The sequence below is a fragment of the Rissa tridactyla genome, chromosome 1, assembly GCF_028500815.1.
Source record: "Rissa tridactyla isolate bRisTri1 chromosome 1, bRisTri1.patW.cur.20221130, whole genome shotgun sequence".
NCBI lineage: Eukaryota > Metazoa > Chordata > Aves > Charadriiformes > Laridae > Rissa > Rissa tridactyla.
Window position 1 is genome coordinate 154,047,872 of NC_071466.1, and position 12,283 is coordinate 154,060,154.

General features: G+C 38.6%; 1 protein-coding gene across 9 annotated transcripts in view; it reads left to right on the forward strand.

Moving 5' to 3' along the window:
- Nucleotides 1-12,283, forward strand: part of FGD4 (FYVE, RhoGEF and PH domain containing 4) — a 116,298-nt gene that overhangs the window by 71,752 nt on the left and 32,263 nt on the right. For all 9 annotated transcript variants that reach the window (XM_054204983.1, XM_054205050.1, XM_054205007.1 and 6 more), the window contains 3 exons: nucleotides 17-181; nucleotides 7,210-7,390; nucleotides 10,359-10,845. In XM_054204983.1, the coding sequence (XP_054060958.1) occupies nucleotides 7,299-7,390; nucleotides 10,359-10,845 (579 nt within the window). In that variant the 5' untranslated portion in view covers nucleotides 17-181; nucleotides 7,210-7,298. The remainder of the gene's footprint in view (nucleotides 1-16; nucleotides 182-7,209; nucleotides 7,391-10,358; nucleotides 10,846-12,283) is intronic.

Consider the following 12,283-nt stretch of genomic DNA (forward strand, 5'->3'; position numbering starts at 1 on the left):
TGTATTTGTTTTTCAGGCAGCAGCATCTGTCCAAAGTCCTTAATATTGTCTAGATCTTGTACAGCGAGTGCCGCAACCAGGCTTGTTGAGCAGAATGTACACAATGAAGCGGCTCAGGGAATAAATGGAAGTGTGCCAGTCAAACAATCCCCGCGTTCAGCTTCAAGTCCAAAGCCACAAGGTAAGTAGACTCAAACGTTTTTGTTAGGGAAGTTGTTCTTCATCTCAGATTTTAAGAGAAATAGAACACCTTGAAAGAACTGTATTTGTCAGAAAGAAAATAGTGGGGTAAAAACTTGCTACTGAACTACAAGTGTTCCGTAAATGCTTTATGAATCTGTAATTTCTGATAATATTTTGCTGAAAAAGGTTCTCGGAAGGAAAGTTGGACTTACTAATATGTTACAAGCATGTAGGTCTAGCTACGCTTTTTATCTCAAATGTCTAGTAATTCGCCGTGTGCTTACTGTCAGGCAGCAAGCGTTAAATTCATTCCCTGCCCAAGAAGTGGCTAGTAGGTAGAGATGGGAGAATGCCCTGTGTTTGTATTAAACTATTGCCAGGGGTTATTTTTCAAAAGCATTACTGTATTTGAGCTGGAAGGTTTTGATACTAGTTTTGAATGGGAGTGTTTGGCAGGCTGCCTTCAAGGTGGGGGTAGTGGGGAAAGATATTCAGCGCCTTTGGGGTTGTAGTGGAGCTTGAGAGGAGCCCTCCTGTGGGAGTATGTGGAAAGATGGGAACTTTGTGCAGTAAAAGCTGACCGATAGTGTCTGCAGAGTAGAAGTAGATTTCTCTTCTTCCTGTCCATAAATAGTGTCTTCACTTTTAGAAGTTAAATAGGTCAACCTGCATGTTGACTTTATGGATCTAAACCCCAAAGCATGTTTTTATGTGGTCTTCTCAGTAATAATGATGATTCTGCTGAGGCTGATCACAACAAGGAGGTAATATGTTCTGGAAATCTTGGATTCAAAGGGAATCTGGACTGGTGTCTTTTAGGGGTGACAAGCAATAGGAACTTCTTTCATCTCAAAAGTTAAAAAGAGTGAGTTTAGAAGACTGATACCATGATCCTGCTCAGTGAATTGGATTCTGAGACACAGTGCTGATATGACAGAAACTAGAATTACTTATAGAAAACTATATCACATCTAAATCATGTATAGAAACTAGACTCACATAGTCATCATGTAGTGGATTCACCAATCTGCGTATCAATTAATGGAAAATGCATCTGCAAAAAAAAAGAATTTTGTATCGGTCCTGAGTTCATGTTAGAGTTAAGGGGAAAGAAATTTATTGGGGTGTCAAGAAAGTTTTGTTTACTCAGAATGAGAGCAAAATAAAGCTTTTTTTGGTTATTTTTTGTTTTTATAGAACTTTTGCCAGTATTGTTCACTAAACTAAGATGGTTTTATCAGTCATATGTAAACATTACTTATCTGAGTAGTCTTTCTGCACCAGTTCCTAGGTCTGAAACACATTCCCTGAAGCTAAGTTAACAAGAGAACACGTGTTCTTCCTAAGAATAATATTTTAGAAATCTGTTGTAATGGATAAACAAAAATGGGCAATCAATAAAAAGATTTTAAGCCTTTCAAAAACAAAGCCAGCCCACTTATTAGAAAGATTAGGAGTTGGATATTATTGAACCCTATTCATTCAAGTAGTTATGCAGCTGTTGTTGCTCTTCCCTAGCCATGACTTCCGTGTTTGTCAAAATTGCTTGCTCCAAAATGTGGCATAGTCAGGAATAGCGTTGTAGTGTAAGAAATGCAGCTGTGTAGATTATATTCAATAGTACTGTTGTAAATAGTACTTTGTGCCTGCTTTGTTCATGGGCCTGTGTCTTTCTCCATTTGTTTCTATTAAATGTGTGCACCATATCAAACTTAATAGCATATTTTTTTGTCCTTTTTTTTAATTGAAGCAAAACAAAATAAAAAGAATGAGATAAGCCTTTCAGAGTCCAAATGATCCAAGCAAACTAAATTGCTCTAGTTTATTGGTTTAAATGTCATTGCTAATTGTTTTTTTTGGTTTTTTTTTTTTGGAACAGCTTTTCATGTGCAGGTACAGAAACATTTTTAGTTTATAGTAGCAGCAAGTGTTTTTCCAAATTGTTGTTCTAGTCATGCAAATACTATGCATCCTTTCATAGTGAAAGGAAACAAGATGACAGACCTGAATTGTAATGTTTGGTTGTTGATGAACTAACTGCAAAATTACCTTCATCTAACCTACCAAAATGTATATAATTAAAATGAGAGATATAAAGTTGTCTTTGAGGTTGTGTTACAAGTGAGGTACAGCTATTTTTTAGAACACTTACCTTTAATAGAGGAAATGGAGCTTTAATATAGAGGAAAAATGTCCAAAATCCTGCACTTGAACCCTGGACTCTGAACCTATTTTGTCTGCACTTGGTCTCTGAGAAGTAGTTCAAATATTTGGAAACAGATCACTCAGGGTAGCTAGATCAAGTGAATAAATTTCTGCACTGAATCCAGTATAAAATTCTTTCTTTTCATTTTCATCTTTTCCCCTGGCATTTCAAGGAGAAAACAAACTAACTGTCTGATACGCTGACAGTAAAAAAGCAATTTTTGTTCCCCAATAATTCCTTCCATCAACAATTTAGCAATTTGTATGTCAGATTTCTGTGTTGAGTACAGTTTTATTCATGAAAGTCTTGGCAAATTTGGAACAAAGCCTGAAACTGACTGAAGGCCGATGAGGGAGCTGACCAAAGAAATCAGGACTGTAGAGAAAAGCAGCCGCGGTCTGTAGCAGCTGTGAAACACCATGTTTTGCCTTTGCATCAATGCGGTGCATTCTCTGATAAAGTGGACTAATCCAGACTGCAGGGTAGTCACTGGAAACAGCAAAATATGCTACTGAGTTCCAAGGCAAATATGATGCACAAGAGATGAAGCAAACTGTTAGATAAATTGAAATTTGCCCGTACCTACAAATGTTTGGGCAGTAATCTGAATTTAGTGATAGAAGAGTGCATGTAGAGTGGCGTGTGCAAATTAACCAGCTTTTTTCTAATTTCTTCTATTCCCTGCTTTTTGAACCTGTTGCATGAGTTTTGTAATGCCCAATTACTAAATACTGGGCACTGAAACTGTTGTTTGTACCAGGCGGTATTATTGTAGGACGGAAAATATGTTGAAACATCAACACTTCTTCAAAGCAGTGAAGTGTCTTGTCAGATCAAGACTGTGCATCAGTTGCTCATTTAAATTTTTCTAATGAGTGCTTAGGAGTATTTGTGAATCTCCTGCTGAGGCTGAAGAAGCATTTTTGTTTGGGTTGGAGGTGATTTTCCAGTCCAGAAGATGGCCAGGTTTGTGGTACTACGAAATGGTACGGCCACAAAGTGTTCAACACATAGACTTCAGCAGTCAGTTTTAGTTGATGGTCTGCTGTGTAGCATCAATCCTGTCCTCCTTTCTTAGTGAATTATAGTATAGTCGGTGGTTTTAAAGGTATTCAGTAGCCTGGGCACAGAAAAGCTGAAAAACCTCTTAAAGCTCTGGAATGTAGACTGTACTTCTCTGGCAAATGAAACTTCTACAATTAAAGGTGAATTGACCTAAAGCTGAGAGCTGTTTCTAGCTAGACTTCTCTGGTCTCGGTGGTGCTTTAGGAGCCTGTAGCGATGTCTCTTTTATCAACAAAACATAAATCCCAAACATTATCTCCAGGAAGAAGATAAATGAGAGAACGAAGCACACTTCGTTATTATTGTTCTTATTTCTTAATATAATATTGGAAGATACTTGTTCTGATGTGATATAAAAATATGGAAATGTACATCCTAAAGAGGAGATGAATTTTTCTCTCCTCCTGCTGACTCTAGGTTACTAGTTGTTTTGTGCGCTTCTTGTGAGTGTAAATCTTTGGTATCTATCCAGCTGCGCTCATTCGATCTTCCTGAAGGTGATGGAGCATGCAAGGAGGTGATGAAGGATGACTCAGCCAAGAGAGATGTAGTTGCTTAACACAGGAACTTTTAACTGTGTATTTTAATTGAATAAAATTGTAGCTGCCTTTTTAATCATCAGGAATTAGACACACAGAGGGAGATTGGACACATTATACTACCCAAGAAATAAACAATCTTTGCTAATATGTTTTGGAGTCAGCAAAGGTAGTTGCACCTTTTGAGCCATTTGTAGCATTATGTATGTATACTATGCATATGTACAAAGTTGAATGCACAACTGGGCACTGCAGCTTAAATCTTGATGAGGTATTTTGGCTAGCGTTATACAGTAGCAGCTACCTGAGTATACTGAGGGTTTTTCCTTGGGCAGAATGTCCATATCTCCTAATAAGCTCAAAATTCTACAGTATAGAGACAAGAGTATTTATAGACTCAAAGAGAGCTCTGTATTATGCAGGGTATTACAATGAGTCAGTCTTTTCTCTTTTTTTTCTTTTTTTTTCTTTCTTTAAGATCTTTCTGTGTGCACATTGAAAAATAATCTGATTAAAACAAAACACTTCAAAAGTACATTGAGGGGAGAATTAATGGAATTTGTTTTCCTTAATCCCTGTTAACAAGGCTGACCTTACAGGAAGGATTGCAGTTTTTTTCACGCTACTGATTCTTTTTTTTTTATTGATCTTGCGACTGTCCTTTTGCTGTTGCTCTATTCCTAAAACTTACAATAGCTGCAGCAGCAGCTGATTAGGGGAGATGCTGTCTGTTAGATGGTAATAGGGAGTAAAGAAGAAAATATCTTGCATGATTGAATTGGCGTGGCTCTTTGGTTTGTGGTTCTCCTCTGAAGACATTTACAGGTATTTCCAATATACTGGGATTGTGCAGTTTGACCGGAGGTTCTTCGTGCTTGCCTTACTGAAATGCTGCTAAGCTAGGGTTTTTTTTTTTTCAGTAATAGCCGCAAAAGTGTGCGACACCTCCACAGAATGTCCTAGAATTTTATTTTTGTCCCAGTGGATCCAGTATAAAAATAGCTTCCAACTAATTCCTCCTGCTTTATCAGTAGACGTTAATTCCCTCAAGTTTAGTAGCTTTAATATATCCTTGTGAGGACATTAACGTTTTATGAGATGTACAAAAGAATTGATGTATGAGTCCCTTAAATAAGAGAATTCACAGGACCTATCCATAATGGCTATACAAAATCTGTTGCAAGAGCAAGAAGTCTTCCTACAAACTAGTGTGGTGCTGGGCATTAAATCCATCCAGTGTCCCTTTTCCTTCCATCTCTTCCCCGAGGCAATGGCGGTGCCCACACTCAATTATGTGTCCTGCTTTTTCCCAGCCCGCTTGTCTCGCCTTTTTCAGCTGTCCCACCGCCTTTGTCAGCGCAGCAAGCTATTCAGCGCTTGGACAATTATCTGATGCTCGTTGGCCTAGTTCTGCCAGACCTTCTCCAAACTCCCTGAGAAGAGGGAATATAGGGAGAGCTGCTCCACCGCACTGCAGCTGCAGCTGAGCAAATGTATGCAGCTTCTCAGGAGAGGCTTCAGTTACTACAGATACTCAGGCAGTTACACAATTTAATATTCTGCTTGTTTCAGGATTGCATTGTAACTGTTTGAAAATTCCAGAATTAAAACACTTTCTGCACTGCATCCCTCCCCAAACTTGCTTTTTCGCTTGTCTTAATAACATAAAGCTTGAAAGGAACAAAGATAAATATATACACAGTAAAAGCATCTGATCTACAGTAATTTCTTCTCCACATTCATTTCTTTAATTTTGGACTGCAGCTATCACTACCATCCCTCCTAAGTGCAATTAGGTTATTGGAAGCACAGGTAAATATTACGTTCTATACATTTAATGTAAGGTAGAGATGGAAAGTCATCCTAAATCAAGTGTTCTTTCAAGTTTGTCATAATCTGTGATAGTATATTTGCAAGAATTTTTTCAGCAATGCTTTCAAATGTCAGTTGATAGGATTTAAGCTAATTCCCGCGGTGCACAGGTTTTGCAGGGTAAGTCAGTAAGCTAGTCTAGAGTCAGTGATGCGAGGAACAGGGCTTTTTCACGTCCATCCATAGCGCATTCGATACTAGTGCTTATTTTTTCTACCATGAGAGTTGCACGTGATTCCTTATGCCAGTTCCTGTCCTCATTCCCTTCGTGTTTGCTCCCTGGCAGGTCTGTGTAGTTCCAGGAGGACCAGTGCCCGTGGCACACTGGAGCATGGTGCCTGTGGAGCAGTGGCCGAGCCCCTGGAGCCACCGGATCCACTGGCAGGGCATTGCCTACTCCTGCCAATTTATGCCTGCCTTTTATTAGAGGGCAGATATAGTCTTTATTTTTGACTTTTGTATCAAATGCTTTTGCTTCCCCCCACGATATGTTTTGGGAGTGTTTGTGGGAATGAACAGAGTTGTGTTCTTTGGGGAATTAAGGACCTTTTGCTTAAGTCTCGCCTTTTAATGGAGCCAGAGGTGCATAGCTTTGATAATGGAACAGATTCGGGCCCTGTCGGAAATGCTTTTGCTGCTCACAAACACTGTACAGTAGTCGCTTAAAGAGAAAAATGTTAATTTAAAGATCTCCAGCACTTCTGACTTTAGTTGCTCTATATGTCACCTCGTCTGCTGCATTAAACAATGGCTGATCATTAGCAACCTAATTAGAAGGAATGGGGAAAAAGCAAGAAGAGTAAAACATTTTCAGGGGGCCAGGTTTACCGTAGTATAAATAGATAAAGGTTCAGTGAGTAAAGGAAGCTCAAAGCTGAAGGCAAATACTTTTTCTAATGACTATTATTATTGAAGTCACAAGGGAGAAGGTAAGGAATGAGAGCACCAGCATTTTGGGGTAGCAATTTAAGTCTTTCTCTTGAGCACTACAGCACAGCTAGATCCTCCAATTATGCTTAATTCTTTTTTACGACAAAAGCTGGCTTTATGGAGGCCACATAGGTGTTTACTACAGCACACTGTAAAAAGCATACAAACAAGAACCCCCCCTAATTTTCTAGATTGTTAAAGTAGCACGTGATTCAGCTTTTATTCAAGAAATATAACGCAGTATGTAAAAGATTGTATGAAGTCCCTGTATTAATAACGCAACTTTAAGTAAAGCCAAGAGCATCTCTTCTTCATTACTATAGTAAGTTCTTATGAAAAAATCTCATACATGTTCTGTCAGTTCAAAGAAAGAGTTCATGAGTGATTGGTTGTTATTGTTGTTGTTATTTGCAGTGCCTCCAAAGCCAATTCATCTGCAGAAGGTGTCACCTGTTACATACCAAATCCCTAGGCATAAAGCTTTATCAGATCAGAAACCAAGAATGGAGGAAGAGACACCCACCCCTGCTTCTAGTGTCGCAAAGGAAAAGTCCAGTAAAGTGTCTGATCTCATCAGTCGTTTTGAGGGAGGCAGGTATGTAATAGAATTTGAATTGGTTTGTAATTCTGTTGTGTGTGGATTGTTGGAACTTGAACCTGTGAGGAAGAACGTCGGTACCACGGTAGTGCTCAAACCCAACCCTGCCAGAGGAGTTGATGGCAAAACTGCACGTTTTGAAATGGTGCAAACCAATTGTATATTTGGCCTGTACGAGGTGTGCTTTTTCATAAGGTGCTTGTGTTAACTTTTCTTTAAAAAAAAAAAAAAAAGAAACCAACAAATTTGTAGCACTTTTAAAACATCCTGAAAAATGTCAGCAATTTGAAATCAATGCTGATCTTAGAGTGAAACATCGGAGCTAATCTTAAATTCTTTTGTTCTTGCAGAAAAAAAATATATTTATTTTTATAAGCAAATAAAAAAACCTGCAAACCTGATTTTCCTTTTATACTGTCTTAACCTCTTCAGATCATTCACGTGAAGAGGGTGAACTATACAAGTTATTTCTATTGACATGGCATACAGAGCAAATAGTTTAGAAAGTGTAGTACCTGGTGATTTGGGTGGAATAGCTTGGTGTTCTTGAGTTTTGATGCTGCCTTTTACAGGAAACATTTGGAACTCTGAGAAACGTAAGCCACAGTGAACTCTGCTTTCACAGAATAGTGTTTCTTGTGTGTCTTTAATTAGATGTACGTGACAAGCATTATAAGCTCTGAAACAGAAGTTCTGAATATATCTGCTCTGTATAAAGAGAGGGACCTTCCAAAAAGCCCATGACAGAGAAACAGTTCAAGAAACAATCCAGGGACAGTTGAGCGTTGCAAGTTTTGGACATGGCTTTCTTGTGTTTCCTCGGGATACTGATGTTCTGAAGGGATGCCCCCTACGGGAATGAATGAATGCATGATGTACAACAGAGCATGTCCTTCTGAGGAGCCAGAGTATTAAGACTTTCATGGAAAGAATTCCCTCTCAAGACAGGGGAAACTTAATCCTTTATACAGAAGCAGCTGAGCACTGCAAAAGTACGTTTGTCTAGTGGAATAGAAATAATTTCAGACTTTCATCTGCAAGAAATTTCTGTCATTAGGTGGAGACTTAATTGCATTGCTGTCGTGACAGCTGCTGAAGGATGGGGAAAAAGAAATTACTGTAGCACTGGTGGTCCTGTGAATTCTTCTAGCTCAGGTGTCCAGTCCTGTTATCACTTTGTTCCCCAGTCTTCCTCCAAAGCATCATTCAAGTCTTTTAAAAAAGTGTAGTATCCTTAGAAAAACAATTTTATCCTTTCTGAAAGGAAACTCTTCAGGTTCATTGTGCCCAACACCAATGAGCCCTAATTTCTTCCACCTATACATGCCTACTGTCTTGTACATAAACTCTTTCGATATTATGCAATTAAAGGAAACTATAAAGAGAACAACAAAAACTTTCTTATTTTGTAGACTATTAAGAATTGAGATGATTTATTTTGGGAACTAGGGGAAGCTGAGTTGCTTTTTGGCTAACATAATTCATTAAGTACACCCAATAATATCTGTCCAGTGATTAAATTATCCTTAACTGTATGATCTCTGCTTATGAGAAACTTTCATAATTAGCATGTGAGTTCTGGAATATCCTGCTGTGGCTGTGGAAGCAACTCCTGTTTTTCAAATGAGCTCAATGTGTCTTCCGTGAAGGTGAACTTCACTTGTAATTATTGGTCTTCAAATGACTGGGTAGCATGTTCATGAACTGCAAACTGTGATTGTCAATTATGATAACATATTTTCATTAACCTGTACAGCCCACAAACATGTAGGCATGGCAAAAAGTTAATTAAATCTCTTTGCTGTGTGCATGCAGTTGAAAAATGTAAATTAATTCTATCTTGTAGTTCAGTTTATATTTTAAAAAAGGCATAATCTTTACACAAATAAAAGAAAACTGATTTAAATTTTTTTGTTATATGATGGGAGAAGATGAAACTATTGTGAGATATTTTTTGAGCTCTGTGTACAAAAGTGCAGAATATTTTTACAATATTTGTAAACTGTCCTTTAAATAAGGAGCAAACATATAGTTTATAAGCAGTCTTCATCTTTCCAGAAGATTAATGGTCCATACTAGGAACGATGTCTTAGAGGACAGTCATGGTATCATTTTGCAGGTTGAATATGGCTTGTTGAATATACTTCAGACAAAAATGTATAGGTTTTATTTTGGTTCCAATGATTTTTATTTTTTTTTAAATATGATGAAGCCAAGCGCTTTTACAGAGTAGGCTAACATTTATATTAGCCTAAAATTCAAAATCTCAAAAATAAAACAGAGGAAGAGACAGTGAAAGGTGTGAACAAGGGATAACATATGTTTAAAGCGGAGATAAAATATGAAGGGGAAAAAACCTTCAGCAAAGATGCAGCATGACCAAAGGACGTGCTAAAATAAGGAAACTGGGGGAAGAAATGGGATAAGAATTTAAAGCTCCTCCTGCAATATGCTGAACCAAGGAAAGGGATGCTAAATATTCTTGGATGTTTTTCATGCATTTTGTGTAATTAAAGGGCAATTAGGGTACAGGCTGCGTGTTAGTTTAAGCATTGGACTGGGACTTGGGAAACCATGAGTCTTTCTCCATTTCTGCCAATAATCTTCTGGGACACTCTGGGCAAGTTGCTTCATGTATCAGTGCCTCAGTTCCCTTATCTGTTACCGTAGCTGATTGTGCTGCCTTCCATTTTACAAATGAGATTCAAGAGAGATGAGGATGTAATGAATCAATCTGGATGGCACCCCGGGTTTCCAGTAACAGATGCATGTTTATGTGTGTTTCAATGGAATAATGCAGTTCAAGTCTCCATGGCCTGAACTCCCTAATATTAATACAGGAAAAAATGGTTTTGAAGGAACTGGTTATGTGGTACAACTTTCCTACTCCCCATACCAGGGATTTTCTATAACACCATGTTTTAAGTTTTCTCTCATCTATGTTTTGTTTGTTTGGTGTTTTTAGCCCGTTAAATCCTAGTGATTTGAAGAAAGATTCCTCTGTTCTCCACATTTCTAAATCTCAAGGAAGATATGGGTCAACACCATCACCTCAGCCAAAACTCCCCTCCCAACACCCACTACAAAAACAGGGAAACAGTAATACCGACAAAACTCAGGTTGCACAGCTACACACAGCCAACGGAGTAGTAGCACAAGACCAGACGGAAGATGAGGACAGGGGATTACCTGATTGTGGCTCCACTACGTCCACCCCGGTTCCAGATAATGCCATCAACAGCAGCTTGATAAACGGCGAAAGAGAAAGTACTTCCAGAGAGTCACTGGAAAGTGTGACAGCTTGTGAAGGACAGATGCTTAACAGCTGCTACAGGACTCCAAGCAGTGATACACTGCTCCCATCTGAAAATGAAACTCTAGCAATTAATACTAACGTGAAGGAAGAACCACCCGAGGAAATCAGTAAGCAAGATCTACCTGTAGAAATGAAGGTAAAAAAAGAAGTTGTTTCTTTCTTGCTATATTACTACTTTGTGTATTTTCTCTAGAATTTTATTTATGAAGATAAGCTTCGTAGAGCAGGTCAGAAAGTTGGAGATCTTTGCTATTTTTCCTCTGAAACTGAAAATGTGTTATCATTTCCTCTACTGTAAAAAAGGTTATTTAAAAAAATGAAATCAGCAAGAGAGGTAAAAGTTTGACTATCCAGTGGCAATTCAGTAACCTGCTTCTGAAACAAGCAAGAGAAGAAAAAAATTTTAAAAAAATAAAAATTGCTTTGGCAAATTTTGTTTGGAATTGGTAATTCTATACTGTTAGCCTGGAAAATGACACAAATTCTAGTGCAGGGGGTGTGCCACCAAAAGGATACTGATGTTTCAAATGTATTCTCATACTTCAGAAGAAAAAGAAAACAAAAAAGGACAAAAAGTTTTGTTCTTATCTTTCCTTTTCCTTTTATCTTCCCCCATTAGGTATCTGAGAGTTTAAAAAAAAAAAAAGTGAAACTGAAATACATGTACATTTTTATCACTGTGCCTCAGCTGTGCCAGACTCCAAGGGACATGTGTTAGTGGTGTATATGAAATAAAATTCCATGTGTAGTAAACTGCAGCGACAGGGCTTCAGGCAGAACTGTTGTGTGAATCCTTAACTTGGATGTAGTTGTCAAGTCAAGACTGGAAAGGCAGCGGCAGTCTGGTAGCTATCAGATGGATGCAAGGTTCAGAGTATACTAAATATATGCCTTGTTAGCAAGAAGAACTTATATCATGTTGAGTTTGAGCTTCCTCGTAAGGAATGTTTTAAATAATTAAGGGAAATAAGCGGGTGGAAGAAAACCTGTCTTGTGAAATTAATTGCTGAAAAATTGTTCATATTTCGGCTTCTAAAAGTTTGATTGTACAGTTTGCCTTCTCGTACTGAAGCACTGGTGGCCAGTGACTGCTATTAGCGGTTCTGGTCCAGCCGTGCAAGGTGTGAGCCACGGCAGAGGGGGCTGGGCTGGACCCTCCCAGGCTTCCCCTTCAGCACAGAGCCAAACAGCTGGGCGCTGACAAAGCCCTTCGCTGCTTGTCGAAGGGATGCTTGTCACCTGCATCACTTAACTACAGACCTCTCCAAGCCCTCGAGTTCAGTTAGCTACTATGGGGCCTGTGTTGTGTGTATACATCTGAGAGTAAATTCTGTATGTGGGAAAGGTGGGTCTCAAATTCTCCTGTGTTACAAGATCAAATATCCTAGATAATGACAAGAAGGTGCTGGGATGTGGGGGTTTTCTTGTTTGTTTTGGGGGTTGTTTTTGCCAGTGATGAATGAACGTTATGATTCCCATCTAAAGATAAGCCTGGTCACGGTCCAAGGCACCTTTAACCTACCACACCTCTCATTATGGTTCTGTCTCCTGTTCGGTAGTGCCTGTTTCCCCTC